Raw genomic sequence first — 18,649 nt, forward strand, 5'->3', positions numbered from 1 at the left:
CTCTTTACCCACGTTTCGAATATTAATCAATTCATGACTCCATGTTAACCTAATTTCTATTATGATAATGATTAGTCTTTAATTTGGTTATAATTGGAGAAAATTAAAGGTTGACAAATAAATAGTTTTGTTGGTTTTCAGTTAATAGTTCTCCTTTTAACAAAGTTTAACTCTTTCATGATATCATATTCTATTTTTTTTCTTCTTTTTTTACTGTTGCTGTAGCTGTTGGGTTCACATCATGACTAATCATCTATTATTTCTTTCTATTATATAGTATTCTTTTCACATTTGAACTCACCTAACTGTTGCAAACACAATCATATCTCAAATTAAATATTATTGTGTCTATTACGTGTGTGTGTAGCATAATAACTTATTTTGTACACGTGTTGTGAGAGATATTTTTACTATTCTTTTACTATTTACAAGCTTTTCGAGTAAATTATAGATTTTTTTTTCTTTTTTTATTGGTAGGTAAATGTATTTGTTGATTCAAATATAAATTGTATTGAATTTGAATGAAATGCTAGGTATTTTTTTTATTATTTAACAAGAATTAAACATTATTAAAAAATTCATATTTTTTGTCAATTTTGTTTTGAATTTTTTTTCGTAAGAAATATTTACAAATTTTTGTTGTGAAAAAAAAATTGCAAAAAATTGCTACCAATTATTTTACAAAATATTTTTTATAAAACATTTTTCGCAACAAATTTTGTAGGAAATACTTGCAAATTTTATAATTTTGCAAGAAATAATTACCCACGAAAATATTACCTGCCAATAAAGATTCTTAAAAAAGATGAGAGAAAAAGAAATATTTTCTTACAAATTCTTTTAACAAATTTGCAAAAAAAAAATTTCATGTAATATGAGAATTTCTAGTAATGAAATATTGTACTTTTCAATGTGTATTTTTTTAATTAATAGAAAACAATTGAGGACAAATAGTTTATTTATGGATAAAGTCTTACTAATCCCTAGTGCAGATATAAAACGTGCTCTTAATAGAATGTTTAATTCATAATTAAATTTAGCATCGGATATGTATCATGATTCATGAGAGAAAGCATCACATTCATATTTAACTATATGAGGTCATACGAAGAAGAATAAATACACAAAATTTAAACACATAAATAATCAAATTAGTTTGTTCAATTAAATAGACAAGATTGATCATATTATATTATATGGTTAGATTTCATTATATAATTGAATGATCTAAACTAAAGTACATGTGCGCTCAAAATAAAAACTTTCGCATTCTAATACATGTTTATAAACACACCTATGAAAAAAGAGAGAATAATTTAATTATTTTTCTGAGTAGTTTTATTGCTATTACTAATTAGTATTACGTAAAATGTTTGCGAATACTAATTCACATAATAAATTATTGAAATTTAATAACCTCGTATTTTGTTATACAAGATATTTAATTTTATCATAATTAATTTTCTAATAAGCAATTATAATTTCATTCTATTCTTTATATATGATTTCTCTCTGCCTAATGTTTCTTATAATTTTGTATTGTTTTTTATTACAATATAGAATAATACTGCTAAAATTTAATTATGAATACTTTGCTTTTGGTTGACAAAGTTCGGAGTATAGTTATTCTAGTGGCTAAGCCCAGTTTTAGGCCCAATTTTCACGGGCTTATTTGGGCTATGAAGCCCAATCATACGGCTCAGTGATCAGCGTTGCTCATTCGGCTGAAGCTGAAGCCGATAAGCTTCAGCGTTTATTTGGAACCAAAGACAAGAAACAACAACGTTGGCTCGAGATAAGGATTTAAAGCCTCGCCATTCATTTCCCTCCTTCCACTTGCACCCTCTATCTATCATCATCCATACCCATTTCGTGTTTCACCAAAAAGACTTCGTTTTCCACTCTCCTTTTTTTTTTCCTCAAAATTTTCTTTGATTTTTTTTGGCCTTTTGAAGCTTCCGAGGTACATATTCTGCTTCACACTATGATGGGTCGTTCGTGTTTTCACTGTGCCACTTCTTATCGTTGCTTGAATTTTGCAGTACTATGTTAAAATTTCTTAATTGAGCTTCGAACATACTTATAATTGTTGCAAACTGTACTCCGAACATTCTTTTTCCACTCTGTACTTGAAATTGAACAAGAATATATTCCTTTGCAGGTTACTTCACTAAGCTAATTTTGTTAATTTTGGAAAAGGATTCGTGGGGTTTCAGGGTCTCGACAATTGTATGCTTGTGTAGTGGTATTTTCATGAAATGAGCTTAAAAGGACTTTTTCTTTTATTGGTTTAATTTATAGGCCTGATATGCAGTTGTGGGGTGTGGTTTTCAAATTGTCTTTACTTGTAGTTTTAACAAGTAATGGTATGTGGTATGATGTAATGTTGCTTGCTACATTCATATAGAAATGCCAATTTTCACTTGCTGGTAATTTGTGATTCTGTTATGATGTCGTTAAAATCGATAACACTAAGGGATAACTCAACATGCTAGAATTGTATTGGCAAAACCAGATATTGAAATTCAGCAACTCAGCTTTTTGGATTTTGAACAAGGTGAAATAGTTGAAGTTGGAGCTATGTAAGCTTCTAAACCTCATGTATGAGTAAAGCAATTAGATGAAAGTTACTCTATCATATTATAGGGTATACAATTTTATGAAAAAAGTAGTTCTCTTTGATTGAAGAAAACAATTTTAATTTCTACTTTCTGTTATTTTTTCATTAATACTACAAAAAGCCTACTTTTTTTTTTCCACTCAGTTTCATGTTTGCAAACATCTGTATAGAAAATCGTGAGATTTTGTTGTTGTTTGATTGGTGTACATGTTTTTGGAAATAGGAAATAAACTTAAAACAGGACATTTTTTTATAGTTATTAATGAAAATGGGAAATGCACTCAAAATATTTTATCAAACCAAACAGACTCTTACATCATTAAAAACTGCATTTGTGAGGTTAATTACCCCACTACGCAAAATGGAAATCCTGATATACCAAATCTCCCAGCATTTGTCATGTAGCCTTGATCCATTAATTGTCTTTGTTGCAGTAAAATTCAAGTGGGTAGTTATCATGGAGTCAGTTTAACTGCCTTGTAGTCAAGAATTTACTCATGATTTGTAAAATATGTGATTATGCTTGATGTTTTTGTGAACATTGGTACTGATATATGGAGCAGGTTATGTAATGTAATTTGTGTATTTGTAAAATTATTCTGATTGACGCATTTTTTTCCCATCAGTACCATAAATTTATATCGTTATATAGTGGCCACATAGGCAAAAACTTGTTACCTCAGTTCTTACTGATGTTCATATCCTTCGTATGTTTTCTCAAGGTGACAGATGAACTGATTCTGAATATATAACTCAAGTATTAAAATTCAAGCCAACATGAATCCTGTAATACCATGCTCTATTGGCAATGTTTCAATTATTCCTGGATTCACCTATTCAACAAAGAAGAGTAACACTATAACAAGACTCAACTTGTCACGGAGCACTGCAAAACCTGGATCATCATCTTGGAGATTTCTATTACCTTCATTTGTTGCCAGTGGAACGTTTCCTCAAAACAAAAGTATACGTTCTTTTCATAAGAAGTCTAGAACCTCCATATCAGCCACAGAAACAGATGTAGCAGTGGAGGAAGCAGGTCCACCTGTTGCAGATGAAGATTCTGGTGAAATTTCTTCAAATGAAATTGGAATAAGTGAAGATTCATCCTCTAAGTCTGATGCCAACCCTGATGCAGCTAAAGCCAAGCGTTCAAGACCTGCAAGGAAAAGTGAGATGCCTCCTGTTAAGAATGAGGATTTGATTCCTGGAGCAAGTTTTACTGGGAAAGTAAAATCTATCCAGCCATTTGGTGCCTTTGTTGATTTTGGTGCTTTCACAGATGGCCTTGTTCATATTTCAATGTTGAGTGATAGCTTTGTTAAAGACGTTGCAAGTGTTGTTTCTATAGGCCAAGAAGTTAAGGTGAAACTGATTGAAGTGAATAATGAAACTCGGCGCATTTCTCTCTCTATGCGTGAAAATGCTGACACTGGTAAGCAACGAAAAGATGCACCCATCAAGACGGAGAAAGCTGGATCTGGGAAGAGGAGCAATTCAAAACCCAGTTCAAGGAAAGATAATGTGACGAAAAGCACAAAACTTGTCATAGGGCAGCTACTGGTTGGTTCAGTGAAGAATCTGGCTAGGAGTGGTGCTTTTATATCTCTTCCTGAAGGGGAGGAAGGATTTCTGCCTGTATCCGAGGAACCTGATGATGGATTTGATAATGTTATGGGAAACACTAGGCTGGAGGTTGGTCAAGAAATTAATGTGCGTGTTTTGCGTATCAACAGAGGACAAGTAACATTGACTATGAAGACTGAGGAAGATGCTACAGATTCGACTACAACATTTAACCAAGGAGTTGTCCATACTGCAACAAACCCTTTTGTGTTGGCTTTTCGTAAGAACAAGGATATTTCTTCTTTTTTGGATGAGAGGGAGAAACCTCAGAGTGAAGTTCAAAAACCATCACCTGGAACAACTTTGGAAGAAATTAAGGAAACTGTCAAGCAAGGGGAAACTGTACCGGATGTTCCTGGTGTACAGGGTGAACCAGTAAGCAGCAAGTTGACAGATGATGTCCCCCCTGCAGTCAAACAAAATGCTGAAGGTGATATTTCTGCAATTGAAGAAAATGTGGGAATCAGTTCAACGGTTGGCTCCTCAACAGCTATTATAGATACTCCCTTGGAGAAGGAAGAAGATGCAGTTTCTGGAAGTTTGACTCCTGAAGAGGATATACCTACTGTAAATCCAACAATTGAGGAAGCTATTCAGACAGAGGTCACAACAAGCGATTTGAAAACTGACTCACCTGTTGAAACAGCTACCGAGAATGTAATAGAAAGTGGAGTTGATGTAATTGTCACGGAAGATGAGAAACAATCACAAACTCTTAATGCAGTGGAAGAATTTGCTGCTGCAGTACTAACTGATACTGATGTAAAAGAAAGTGGAGTTGATGAAATTGTCACGGAAGATGAGAAACAATCACAAACTCTTAATGCAGTGGAAGAATTTGCAGCTGCAGTACTAACTGATACTGATGCGGTTGGAGCTAGCCCTGATGGAAACGGTACTATTACCGAATCAGATACTGCATCGACTGCCCCAGCTCTGCAAGAAACTGCAGGTTCTGTTTAATCCATCTCCCACTCTCTCTGTTATGTACATTATCTATCGATTTGTCTTTCTAGTTTATTCTTACATACAGAAATACAGATCGTAAGTCTAAAACCAAACATATTTTGTGCAATTAGATTCATGTACCCGAGCTTTCCTATTAATTTATCAAATAATGTTTCCTTTGCCTCACCAGCAGCTGATGACGTTGGAGCTGTTCCTGAGGTCAACGACGCTGACACTAGTTTGAGTGGTGAGTTGTCTCCTGAGGGAAGCTTGAATAAAGGTTTATGCTTCAATTTTTTTATAATTCCTATATGCCTGGTTTGTTTTGGCTAATGAATGAGAATCGTAGTAAGTTTCCCAAAATTGATGTTCATATATTGCATGGTATTGCATCCATTTCATTTCCATAGTTTTATGTAACTGAAACATTAGGCCACATTATAATTGCCTTATCTTGCAAACAGATTTCTTTTCCTTATTCTGTCTACTGTTATGAAAAGAGTGCTCTTGAACTATTAATCTGTGTCAACAGATGAAACAGAAGAAAAGGATCAAGTTCCTTCTCCAGAAAGTTCTGCGACTGAAGTAGTAAAAACTTCCAATGATAACCCTGAAGAAGAATTGCAAAAGCAAACTACTGTCACAGAGAACGAAAATTCGTTTACCTCACAAGTTGAAGAGAAAGAGATTGCAGTTGCATCTGAGGAAAATATCAGTTTATCTAGTTCTGATGGACAAACTGTTGCTACTTCAGGGGAAGGCTCAAGTAAAGGTTTAAATTTCATCTGATTTCCATCGTATTTCATTTCACGGTTTTTACATCAAACTGAAGTATGTTAGCATGGCATTAATTTATCCATGTATTTTAGTTTTTATTTATATATCTGGGTGAATTGCAGCACATGATACAGAGTGCATAGTTTCTGTGTATAGTTTAACTGCAGATTACATGATCTCTATAGTTCTCATTTTCAATCTTTTTATAACATTTATATATAACAATTTTGCTATATTGGCACTAGGTCCAACTGGGAGTTGGACTAACCAATGCAGGGCTGCAATTCCAAGTGGATCAATGGCATTGCCTTTGGGGAATTAAATTATGACAGTTGTTACAAGCAACACTTACATTCATCATTATTTCATAGGTTTCCAACTTTTGGCTTTTTTCTTTGCATTCTTGCATAGGATTTCTAATATTAGTCTTTCCCCCTTTTTTTTTCGTATTGCAGCAACTATATCTCCAGCACTTGTGAAGCAACTTCGGGAAGAAACAGGAGCTGGAATGATGGACTGCAAGAAAGCTCTATCAGAGACTGATGGGGACATTATTAAAGCACAAGAGTACCTTAGGAAAAAAGGCTTATCGAGTGCAGAAAAGAAAGCAAGCAGGGTAACTGCTGAAGGAAGGATAGGTTCTTACATCCATGACAACAGGATAGGTGTTTTGGTAGAAGTAAACTGTGAGACAGATTTTGTCTCCAGAGGTGAAATTTTTAAAGATCTTGTTGATGATATAGCCATGCAAGTGGCTGCATGCCCTCAAATAGAGTATCTTGTTACTGAAGACGTTCCTGAGGAAATCGTTAAGAAAGAAAAAGAGATAGAAATGCAGAAAGAAGATCTTTTGTCAAAACCAGAGCAAATAAGATCAAAGATTGTTGAAGGGAGGATAAATAAAAGACTAGAGGAGCTGGCATTACTTGAGCAGCCCTACATTAAGAATGATAAGGTAGCAGTAAAGGACTTGGTCAAGCAAACTATTGCTACTATTGGAGAAAATATTAAAGTTAAGAGGTTTGTGCGATTCAACCTTGGGGAGGGTTTAGAGAAGAAAAGTCAGGATTTTGCTGCTGAAGTAGCTGCACAAACCGCAGCAAAACCAGCACCAGCACCTGCTGCACCAGCAAACGAGCAACCTGCTGTTGCAGAAGCCAAGGAGACAGAGCCAAAGTAAGCATTTCTATGAATTCTTTTTTATTATTGAGTGATTAAGTTGTGAAACTTAGGTGCTTAGTTACTGGAATGTGCATTATAATCATGCCATAAGAGACATTGTGTTGATGATGGCATTAAATTATGAGATTACTCGGTTATATTTAGAACGATGGAAGCAATGGGTAGCATTTTATTCATTTTACAAATCATTCTAACAACTTGACTCATTTCGGAATTGTTAGTAAAGTAGTGCAAGACAACATATTGTATCTATATGTTTGATCTTACATTTTCTAGCACGTGTTTACCTGCAACCTACCCGCGACATGTGTGCGTGCATATACACAAATATAGTCTTTGGATAGCATTTATTCATTCTATTCTTTTTATAAATAATTCAAACTAACTGATTTCAAAAATTTAGTATGCGGCATAAGACTAATACTGTGTCTATATATGTTTGATCTTACATTTTCCAGCACATTCTTACCCCAACTTCCCCACACTCACGTGCTTATACACAAGTATTGTCTTTGGTTTATTCTTGAAATAGATGAAACTAATCTAAGTTTCTAAGTTGCATCTTTTGCTAATCTTAAATTGTTCAACATTCTGCAGGAAATCAACAGTAGCAATCTCAGCCTCATTAGTTAAGCAATTGAGGGAAGAAACTGGAGCAGGGATGATGGACTGCAAGAAAGCTCTAGCTGAAACTGAAGGGGATCTTGAAAAGGCCCAAGAATACCTGAGAAAAAAGGGTCTCTCCTCTGCTGACAAGAAATCGAGCCGGCTAGCCGCAGAAGGCAGAATCGGTTCATACATTCACGATTCACGCATTGGTGTTCTAATTGAGGTGAACTGCGAAACTGACTTTGTAGGTAGAGGTGAGAAATTCAAGGAGTTGGTTGAAGATCTTGCAATGCAAGTGGTGGCCAGCCCACAGGTGCAGTTTGTATCCATTGAAGAAATTCCAGAGACTGTTGTGAACAAAGAAAAGGAACTTGAAAGGCAGAGAGAGGACCTTCTTTCAAAACCAGAGAACATCAGAGAAAAAATTGTTGAGGGAAGGGTCTCTAAGAGGCTAGGGGAGCTTGCACTTTTAGAGCAGCCTTTTATCAAGGATGACAGTGTTTTGGTGAAAGACTTGGTGAAGCAAACTGTGGCTGCACTAGGAGAAAACATCAAAGTGAGGCGATTTGTTCGGTTTACCCTTGGAGAAACAACTGAAAAGGAAACAGCAGTAGAAGCATAACTTTAGCAGAAGTTCCATCAAGCATGAATAGTACTGGGGAATCCACATGCATGTTATAGAAGCATATGGAAGATTATGGGACAGGGAGGGACCAATGTTGGAAACATCAACTTATTCTTCATCTTAATAACCAAATGTGCAATCGGCAGGGACTTATTTTCTAAATCTGTATCTACATTGAGGATACACGAGGACTAAATTTTGTGTTAATTCTCTACAGTTTGTATGCTGAAAAATATTAGTGGATGCATTTTTGAGTTACAAGTTCTGTAAGTTTTGAATTACTGAATTCATCAATTCTTGACTATTTAATTCTCATATAAACAATCAATTTAAAACTACATGGTTAATTGAGTTGAATTAATCGATGCAAAACCAACTTTGCTTCCAATCTACCCCATAGCTTTTGCCATCTCTTTTGTTGCTCTGAGCAGTCAAATAGTTATCTTATCAGGCCATTCCAAATTGAGTTCAATCTTGTGACATTTTCTTATTTATTGCAAATTCGTCTCGTAAACAATAAGATTTAAAGCAGTTAGTGGATCATTGAGTTTCTTATATTCTTAATTTTCAACCACAGAATAAAGTCCAGAGCATTTTCTCACCCTTCTTTTTAAAATAAATAAATTTCTATATCTTCACCATTACTCTTGAAACGCAGACACTTCTTTTTCTAAATAAACTTAAACTAAACGGTGTATCATTATTGATTACTCCATTTTATATCGATTGGCTTAAGTTTTTTTTTTTTTTTTTCGGATTAAAAGTTATTACTCCAAAACAATAGTACTTAAGAAAAAAGATGACCGATAAATTGATAATCAATATGAAATAGAAGGAGCATAATATTGTCTGATATAACTGAAGTTTCATAATCAGATATAACCAACCAACTTCAGGAAGATCCCTGTACGTAAAAGCAGAAAAAGTACTGGAACTTCTCAACTATTGAATTTATAGATACACACAACTAAAGAAGTGCCATCGACCAATTGTTACATAGAGAACCAAAATTTTCCTTTTTCTTGCAATCTTATCATGCATTCCAATACACAGTATCCTTGTCTGCATCAAGTACTTCTTTGATGACTTGCTGGAACAAACCGCCAGAGGTCCACAGCAATATCTACTTCCTTCTTCTTATGAAATTTGTACATTTTTGGTACATCAAACCGAAGCTGCCAAAGCAAGAAAAAAAAAAGTTCAACCGTAAGAGTCTGGTAAATTGTACAATGGTTATCATACAAATAACTGGAATAAGAAAACGGGAGCTGTTGTTCCTTACGACGAAATCAATAGGAAGAGGATTATACATTTTTCATGCAAGACTGAAAAACATCAGATATGAAGTAAATTTCACTCACCTCACATATAACTTCAGCACTACTAGCATTGAAACTCCTTAATGCTGTTCGTTTCACATGCTGCAATCAGATGAAACTTAATCTCGGTATTGTCACAAAGAAAATCATATCATACTGTTCAGATGCTACACAGAATTATAGATTGCACGTGAATGCATGCTTATGCATTAAACATAAAAGAACAAAGCAATAAGTTACAAAGACATTGGTGATGATTGTATTTTGTAGGGGAATTAAACTTCTAATACTGCAGAAAATTTCCGTGTGGGAAAAACTTCTACAGTGCTTTGATAGGAATTGTATTTAAATAAGTATGTGTTTAACGATAAATCAACATATGAAAATGCTAAAATTTCATATTAAACCCCACAAACTGAACCATCTAATCGTTTTAGTCTAAAATCATATAATTGATTCATGCTATGCCTCAACTCAAAATGCAAGCTAGATTCAAAAACTATAACTAGAACGAAGTATAGAATAAGCTTGATAGAATGATACCACACAAGTGAAAACCAAGTGCAAAGGTTCAAGTAATAGAATGGGATGGTGAGCAACTTATGGCTTCATAAACCTTGTGGAGACAAAATAAACTAATATATGGCACAGGAGATAATAAGTTATAAAAATTTGGACATGCTTGGAGATCTGAACTATTCAATTTAATAATTAGAATCTAAGATGAAGACGACTTACATCTCTTGTTGAAGTCTTATGCAAAGAATAAACAGCTTGCGAAGCAACCTGACATAGCAATACATGGTACATAGGTAATATTAGAATTTCCATCATTCTTGCGTTTATAACTAAGCTTTGATGTTAACTTACCTTCAAAGCAACGGAAAGAAAATCCATATCTGCACCTTTTTTGCGAGTACCAAATGGAGGATTCATTATAACTGTATCAACAATTGGACCTAGAGAATACCAAGATAACCTTGAGTTTATAGGAGGAAAAAATTCAGCAACATTTCAAATCTTGATATAGAATTTTTTAAGCCAGCTTTCCCCTTAAATCGATGACTGGTTCACTTGATCATTTTGTTTAGCATCTACTAGAACAAGTCATGGATAAATGAGATACTTGTACATAACATACAATGTCCATGAGTTATATAAATGATGCATAAAGAATATTCCTGTTACATTAGGAACTAAGGATTCAATTCAGAAACACAGTTTAATGAATTAAACTCTCAATTATAGTTTCTAGAGCCACAATTATAAGCAACTTGGAGAGAAAAAAAAAATTGCGGAAAGGTGGGGTGATCAGTAAATTGCACCAAGCAACAAGCTTTCATTCAGACTAGTGTTGCTCCAAAATTCCAATAATAATTTCAAACTTCAAAGATAAAAGTTACGCTGCATGTACCCATTAACAATATTTCGTCAAGAAGAAAACTTGTACAATGTTATGGTATTCTAAGAGAGAGATGACGTGGAAAGCTACCTCTCCATCCCAATTCCAAGACATTAGACCGAATAAAATCGATGTCAAGCTGCAGTTTTAATAGAATAACAAAGGAATGTTGTGCATCAGTAATCAGTAGTCAACTTCAACATAATCATTGAATTTGATAAAAATGATTTATTCATTGCATCTATAGAGTACTATTCATCTTCTCTTATTCCAGTTTTAAGTACAATATTCAAAAGATACAGAAAATTATTATTCCATTTCAGAAATAACAGACTCAGTAATTGAAAATCAAAACCTATTAATCTATTCACTCATTTACCATAACAATCGGCAGAAAGACAATACCTCAAGTTCCTCTGCATTAACAGAAGCTATTTCAAGAGATTCTGGATCAATGTCAATGCTGAGAACATGTCTGATCAATGCTAAGAAAAGTCAAGAGAATATTAGATACCGTAATACAAAAGCATCTAATGTGATTTAAAGATAAAGAAATTCAAAATTTTAGAAAAACCATACTGTGATTCTAATCTCCACTCTGATTCAGGTTAGGTGACAATAAAAGATTAAGGGAATGAGAAACAAAAAGCAAACAGGGAAAGATGCAACTCACTCTGCACCCAAAAGGGCAGCTGCAACACCTAACGTACCACAGCCGCATCCAAAGTCAGCCACTACTTTGTTGCTCACATCCTCAAACGAATTCTCCGCCTGATTCTCATGAACAGAAAAGGAACAGAACTTTAACAAAGTGGAAATTACTAAAACTATTTCACAAGGCAAAAACTAATCCCTAAATATTTTGCAAATGCACACACACTTGCACTCAATTGAATTCATTTCCTAAAATACCCTCCCCATGTTTCCCTAATCCATACAACAGAACTGCAAGCAAATGCTCCAAGGATGGTCTTAAAACCCAAAAGCAAATCAAAATTGTCACCGACAAGAATCAAACTAAATGTTCCCAATCACATCATCACACAAGCAATTGTGACCAACAAAGGTTGCACTGCATATACTAGGCTGGCCAAATTCCACAAACAGACGCACTCTAAGAAATACCCATTAACGACCAAAGCAAGATGAACATGGTATAAGGTAAAAGAATCCAACTTTAGCACATTTGATGAGTAAAGACAGAAGGGAGAGTGAAATAAAAAGAATGGTGAATAAAGGGAATGAGGGAACACAGTGAAAAGCATTCGGGAAGCAATATGGGGTCCCGTTGGATACTGTTCAAGCTCCTCCTGCATGCCACAAGCCACAACCACAAAACAAAGAAGAAGTGAGTGACCAATGTTAATGATGTAATCAAAATTCACAACAAGAAGTGAGATGGTGGAAAGTTGGAGAGAAAGGAGAAAGCTTTACCTTGGGTTGAGGGAACTGCTGGAGACCACCAAGAAGGCCTTCCAACTGCTTCAGCTTCATCTTTTCCGGCGATTGATTCAAACTTTCACTTCCATTTTTTTCTGCCTAAATTTTTGTATCATTCATTCTTTCTTTCTTTCTTTTTTTCCCTTCGTTCTCTGCTTCAACAGTTCCACCATCTCTGTTCCAAAGCCCGGCCCAATCACACTGGTAAAGATTAATTGGGCTTATACTCTTTCGTCTTCTTCTTTTTTCTATTACATTCTCAGAAAAAATAATTACCTTTTTTATTACTCAATTATTATTATTTTATAAATTTTATATTTAAGTTTTTCCATGTTTTATTATTTTATTTTTAAAATTTTCACAATATTTACTTATTTGTTAAAGGTGCGGTAAGTATTGATGCATCAAGAAAAGTTGAAAAAAAAAAACCATTATATATAAGTAATTAAAGAAAAACAAAATAGTTTGCCCTTATGATTTTTTTCTCCAAAGAAAAAATATATATAAATAAAGGCTTATAAGTGGCAACAACATTTTAAGTAAAGATGAACCTACGTTTGAGAGAGATACTACATGAAAGAAACTCTCTCAAGAGAAATATTGTTTTGTGACCATCAAGAAATAAATTCATGTGTTGGATATTAATTAAAATCATTTGTTTTTTCTTTTAAGGCTTTAATATAGTTAAGAGTTAATTTATAAATTATTTATAATGAAGTTGGTCTAAGTCAGTGACGAATAAAACAGATTACTCTTTATCTTTTACCTTCACTGTCAATTCACATCTTCTAAATTCTACAGACTAAAATATTAGAAAATAAATCAAAATCACGGAAACAGGTACTAAAATGATAATTCAGCCTTATGTTATTTGTTGTTTTAGCAGTTATAGTTATTGTTTTCTGCACAAATATTGAAGCCATCAAGAGAATGGTTTAGAAACTGTCACGTGTTCTTAAAAGACAAACACCCACGGTGACCCACACTCGATATAAAGAATTTGAAGAAGTGGAAGAATGAAGAATCAAAATAGGTTGAAAAAAATGGAGAATATATAACAGTAAAAGGTGATAATGCACTAGCCAGAAAATGGTTAGAAAAAAATACCATAGATTAGATGCTAGAATGATTGAATTAATCTGCGGAAGAATAACGCTTCCCAGTGCAAAGATTATACTGTATTGTGTTCATCTATATATAGAACTTTGGCATGTGAACATATAACCAGGGAAACCAGAGAAAACCTAACCTAGTTTTTATTCACCCATTATTATTTTGTATAAAAGAAGAAGATGGGAAACAGTCTTGGTGTTGTTCTCGACAATTATATTGGAAGTGCTCAATTTCCTTGCCATCTACAGCTGGGACCATCCACTTCCATCGATTTGGACAGAAAACTTGTTGAGAAAAGTAGATGAGGAAAGTTGTACCATACAGTTAACAAGGCGTGTTGTTGATCAACATGGTAATATCCAAGACGTAATGGTTTCAGTCATTGGCTTGTCTGGGATAGTTTGTGGGGTATTTTCTATGGTAATCACCGAGACCAATCATATTAGGATAAGTCCTTGCATGTGGCATTTTCCCTCAGAAATCATTAAATGGATGAAGACAAACAGGAGTTTTGATGCATGGGGTGGTGTTATCGATACATCACTTTACTTCTATGCGAGAGGAGGCAGATTGGGTCTTCTTGCTGTGGAGTCAAAGAAAAACACAACGGAGGAAGACGCTGAGGTCGTGACTGCGGCGCACTACTTTGTTAAAAGTAGCGGAACATGTTTTTACGGATCAACTGGAGCAAACATTGGCCTTTCTGTGGTGGCAAAGTTTCGAGCATCAAATGGAAAATTTCAGATAACAGTGGAAGGCCCTGAGCAGCATCCTGTCTCTTCATTACATTGCATGATTGATGAAGTCAACACAACTGGGATTTGGAAGCCTACCATGTGTCCTCATTGCTATCAGAAAAGGAGGGGTAAACTGCTTTGGCAGTCTGATAGTGAAGACAGTGACAGTGTTTCCATACCAGTACCTCGTGCCAACCCGAGAAATGCAAGAGGGGTCTCCAATGGTGGAAGGTTGCAGGGAAATGGTAATGGTAATTTCATTGAAAACAATGTTATGGTTTTCAAAAGAAGATGCTAACAGTTATTCAACTTAGAACAAGACAGTCTTGGGAGAAGATTTCTGTTTTGTTTTTGTTAGTAGACAATAATTTGTCTCTGGTTGGTTATTATGCAGAACCCTATTGTAACTGCTTGCACTCTATGTTTTCTTTCTCAATAATATGTTTTGGTGTTGTGTCTATATATATTTTACATGTTTTGTTCCCATGTGTGATTCACACAAGTGTGGCTATCACTATATACAATTATTGTCAGTATCCAGTATTAATAAAGTTTTGTTTTGCCTCTTAAGATAAAATAGTTTTTTCTTTTGTACTTTCTAACTTGCACTATGATTATTGATTTTTTGTATCAAATATTTTTTTTTTTTCCAAAAAAGAAACAATCAAGTTAAAGAAGAATCGAAACTATTAAAAAAGAGCAACATAAACGAGTGATGAAGAAGATTCGAATGGTAGTGCGATAGAAACAAAGGGAATTATTAGATGCTGTGAAATTGAATTAGTCTGCGGAAGAATAACGCTTCCTTTTGCAGATAACGTGGAAATATTCTATACTCTACACACTAAGTATTGATAAATATCCCCATGATCATCCGAAGCAAGCATAGCAGAGAAAACCTAGCAAAGTATCCACATCCATTAACCCTACATATTTGCATACTTTCATCTCTCTCCATTCCGTTCCATTCTTTAAATCCTTGGCTTTAGATGGGAAACAGTATTCGCAGAGTTGGTCGACAAAGAGATTCTGGATCAATGTCAATGTCGAGAACATATCTGATCAATGCTAAGAAAAGTCAAGAGAATATTAGATACAGTAATACAAAAGCATCTCATTTGATTTAAAAATCACGAAATTCAAATATTTAGTATAGCCATATTGTGATTCTAATCTGCACTCTATTTCAGATTAGATAAGATGCAACTCACTCTGTACTCAAAAGGCATCTGCAGCACCTAATTAGCGTAAGAATTATCTGCCTTAGAGTGAAGAATGAAGAATGAAGAATGAAGAATATATAACAGTAAATTCAATTAGTGGAAGAATGAAGAATCAAACTGGTAGAAGAATAGAGAAACCTATAACAGTAAAAGGAAAGTGGTTTGGAAAAATTATGATGGAGAATTAGATGCTACCATGAATAAATTAATCTGCGGAAGAATAACGCTTCCCATTGCAAAAGATTATACTGTGTCGTGTGCGTCTATATATAGAACTTTGGCATGTGAACATCCGAACCAGAGAAAACCTAACCTAGTTTATTCACCCATTACTATTTTTTCAGTACTGTACATGCCCTACATCCTCCTATATTATTTGCACACCATTAAAGTCTCAAACCTTAAACTACGTACAAATCCATTTCATTCCTCTTGTTGAGTTGTGTTGTTGCATCTATTTTGTATAAAAGAAGATGGGAAACAGTCTCGGTGTTGTTCTCGATAATTACACCGGAAGTGCTCCAATTCCTTGCCATCTACCGCTGGGAGCATCCACTTCCATCGATTTGTTCAGAAATTTGCGTGAGAAAGACGATGCGGGAGTGGTGAGCGAGACATGGTGTGTGTCATACACAGTAGATAAGGAAACTTGTGACGTAAGTTTGATAAGGCATGGTGTTGATCAACATGGTAACGTGGAAAAGGTAGAATTTGTCGTCAATGACTGGTTATGTGGGATAATTCATGGGAAGTTTTGTATGGTAATCACCGAAACTAACTATATCAGGATAGATCCTTGCGAGTGGGTTAGTTTGGACGAATTTTTATGGACAAAGGCAAAGAGGAGTTATGATGCAAGGGGTGGTGTTATGGATACAACAGTTCACTTGTATGGGAGTGAAAGCAAACGAGGTCTTCTTGCTGTGGAATCAAAGAAAAACACTGTGGTGACTGTGGCGCACTATTTTGTTAAAACTAGCGGAACAAGTTTTTGCAGATCAACCGGAACAAACATTGCCCTTTCTGTGGTGGCAAAGTTTGGAGTATCCAATGGAAAATTTGAGATAAGAGTGGAGGGTCCTGAGCAGCATCCTGTCTCTGCCTTACTTTTCTTGTTTGATGAAGTCCGTAGAACTGGGATTTGGAAGCCTACCATGTGTCCTCATTGCGATCATAAACGGAGGGGTAAATTGTTTTGGCAGTCTGAGAGTGAAGACAGTGACAGTGTTTCCATACCAGTACCTACTCGTGCCACCCCGAGAAATGCAAGAGGGGTCTCCAATGGTGGAAGGTTCCGGGGAAATGGTAATGGTAATATCTATGAAAACAATATTATGGTTTTCAAAAGAAGATGATGATAACAGTTATTCAACTCAAGACAAGACAATCTTGGTGGGAGAAGATTTGTGTTTTCTTTTTCTTAGTAGACAATAATTTGTCTCTGGTCGGATATTACGCAGAATCCAATTGTAACCAGCACTTTGTCTTTTCTTTCTGAATAATCAATTTCGGTGTCATTGTCTATTTTGCTTATGTGATCTTTACCACACAAGTGGCTATGACTATGTATATTTGGTGAAGCCATGAGAACAAAGTTGCACAATGATTTGGCACTCTGACAGTGATGACAGTGAGAGTGTTCCTCTGGCACGGCGTCATGGTGGCTGCCAGAAAAATTGAAGAACGGTTAACAATGGTGTGGAAGGTTCAATGGCAATGGTAATGGTAATTTCATTGATAATAGATATATGTTTTTTGGAAAGAGATGGTGGTAATATAAGGTACCAAATTTTGTTATTCTACTAGTTTGGTATGAAGTAACGTACTTTCATATGTTCTGATTGCATGACAATGAATAAGCCACCATCATGTATAGACAATAAACCTAGGTGTTCTTGTTTTTGTTTTTGGTTTTTGTTTTAATCTTACTTACTTCACAGTTGTTTGTGTAATGAAGAACAGAGATGTTGTGTGTCTTTATTTTCTAAATTTCTTAGTAGTGTTGCATTTATTGTTTATTTACTGATCAACACTAATTAAGTTAGGGTTCGTGCTTTTAGTATTTGTTTTTAATAATGTTTTAATTTTTAAATATTAAGAAAAATATTAAATGGTATTCTAAATTCACATTTAAGTTAGTTAAAATAATTTAAACAGTACGTTACTTTGAAATTTATTTGAAAAATTAAAAAGATTTTAACGCAGTTGAGTGAAAGAGACTATATTTAACTAATATATATTCAAAGAAAATGAAATAAGTATCGAAAATAACTATGATAAAATATGAATAATGGAACACCTAATGAAATTATTGTTATATATGTGTACCAAAAACTGAATGGAGATTGTTAAACTTTTTTTCTTTGTTAACTACTGTTTAAACAAAAATAATAAAAGCTAATTTATTTTATGTGTTTATTAAATTTTCCTTTACGAGGAAAGAGTTCCACTATTTTCAACCTCAGTCAATTTTTACATTCATTTTATATTTACTTCTTTAATCTTTTATTTATTTATTTTTATAAACATAACATTTTAGTTTTTAAAATAAATATATTACTGGTATGAAGTGATTATTGTAAAAAAAAACCATTTCCATTAGGATAAAAATAATTTTTTGACTACTAAATTTTGACATTTTTCTCTTACAATCTTAGGTGTCATCTTTTGAGTGGTTTTTTATTTATTCTTTTACTCATTTTCAATCTTTCAAAAATATTTAGAAGATAACACTCGTGTTATAAGAGAAAATTGTCAAAATTTAATAGTCAAAATATCATTGTTATAACAAAATAAAATCAAGAAAATAAACAGGCACAAACACCCATTTGTGACCCACACTCATAAAAGAATTGAGTTAGTGGAAGAATCAAACAGGTGGAAAACATGGAGAATATATATATATATATATATATATATATATATATATATATATATATATATATATATATATATATATAACAGTAAAAGGAGAGTGGTTTGAAAAAAATTATGATGCAGAATTAGATGCTACCATGATTAAATTAAT

At 34.1% G+C, this 18,649-nt stretch overlaps 3 protein-coding genes and 1 pseudogene across 7 annotated transcripts; 3 read left to right on the forward strand and 1 right to left on the reverse strand.

The window, feature by feature from the left end:
- Window positions 1-1,780: 1,780 nt before the first annotated feature.
- Window positions 1,781-8,648, forward strand: EMB2726 (elongation factor Ts family protein). Of its 5 annotated transcripts, none has more exons than XM_028066643.2 (6): window positions 1,781-1,963; window positions 3,343-5,198; window positions 5,385-5,474; window positions 5,727-5,966; window positions 6,427-7,147; window positions 7,751-8,648. In XM_028066643.2, exons 2-6 carry the CDS (start codon window positions 3,398-3,400, stop codon window positions 8,382-8,384), a joined length of 3,486 nt encoding a protein of 1,161 aa, XP_027922444.1. In that variant the 5' UTR covers window positions 1,781-1,963; window positions 3,343-3,397; the 3' UTR covers window positions 8,385-8,648. The 5 variants fall into 5 exon arrangements, with proteins under 5 accessions (XP_027922444.1, XP_027922448.1, XP_027922447.1 ...); XM_028066647.2 differs by having other exon boundaries at window positions 5,385-5,441; XM_028066646.2 differs by having other exon boundaries at window positions 5,388-5,474.
- Window positions 8,649-9,198: 550 nt separating this feature from the next.
- On the reverse strand, window positions 9,199-12,744 carry LOC114181097 (S-adenosyl-L-methionine-dependent methyltransferases superfamily protein). Its single transcript, XM_028067437.2, has 9 exons — window positions 12,543-12,744; window positions 12,362-12,418; window positions 11,782-11,879; window positions 11,514-11,583; window positions 11,199-11,247; window positions 10,577-10,665; window positions 10,445-10,492; window positions 9,749-9,808; window positions 9,199-9,562 (listed from the first exon to the last, which is right to left on the reverse strand). Exons 1-9 carry the CDS (start codon window positions 12,600-12,602, stop codon window positions 9,455-9,457), a joined length of 639 nt encoding a protein of 212 aa, XP_027923238.1. The 5' UTR covers window positions 12,603-12,744; the 3' UTR covers window positions 9,199-9,454.
- Window positions 12,745-13,685: 941 nt separating this feature from the next.
- LOC146886608 (uncharacterized) lies at window positions 13,686-14,858 on the forward strand (annotated as a pseudogene).
- A 1,045-nt stretch (window positions 14,859-15,903) lies between these two features.
- LOC146886609 (uncharacterized) lies at window positions 15,904-17,145 on the forward strand. The gene has a single exon (XM_085672324.1). It carries the CDS (start codon window positions 16,095-16,097, stop codon window positions 16,974-16,976), a length of 882 nt encoding a protein of 293 aa, XP_085528450.1. The 5' UTR covers window positions 15,904-16,094; the 3' UTR covers window positions 16,977-17,145.
- Window positions 17,146-18,649: the final 1,504 nt, after the last annotated feature.

This window comes from Vigna unguiculata, chromosome 4 (genome assembly GCF_037176805.1).
Source record: "Vigna unguiculata cultivar grain cowpea cultivar isolate G323 ecotype 2 chromosome 4, ASM3717680v1, whole genome shotgun sequence".
NCBI classification, from domain to species: domain Eukaryota; kingdom Viridiplantae; phylum Streptophyta; class Magnoliopsida; order Fabales; family Fabaceae; genus Vigna; species Vigna unguiculata.

Bases quoted from the DNA above. Each gene is read 5' to 3' on its own strand.
- LOC146886609 (XM_085672324.1), top strand. From the start codon at position 16,095: ATGGGAAACAGTCTCGGTGTTGTTCTCGATAATTACACCGGAAGTGCT.
- EMB2726 (XM_028066643.2), top strand. From the start codon at position 3,398: ATGAATCCTGTAATACCATGCTCTATTGGCAATGTTTCAATTATTCCT. The intron at 5,967-6,426 runs GTTTAAATTTCA...TTCGTATTGCAG, and splicing joins AGGGGAAGGCTCAAGTAAAG to CAACTATATCTCCAGCACTT. The intron at 7,148-7,750 runs GTAAGCATTTCT...AACATTCTGCAG, and splicing joins GCCAAGGAGACAGAGCCAAA to GAAATCAACAGTAGCAATCT.
- LOC114181097 (XM_028067437.2), bottom strand. From the start codon at position 12,602: ATGAAGCTGAAGCAGTTGGAAGGCCTTCTTGGTGGTCTCCAGCAGTTC. The intron at 10,666-11,198 runs GTAGCTTTCCAC...GGTATTCTCTAG, and splicing joins CTTGGAATTGGGATGGAGAG to GTCCAATTGTTGATACAGTT. The intron at 10,493-10,576 runs GTAAGTTAACAT...TTGCTATGTCAG, and splicing joins TTCTTTCCGTTGCTTTGAAG to GTTGCTTCGCAAGCTGTTTA.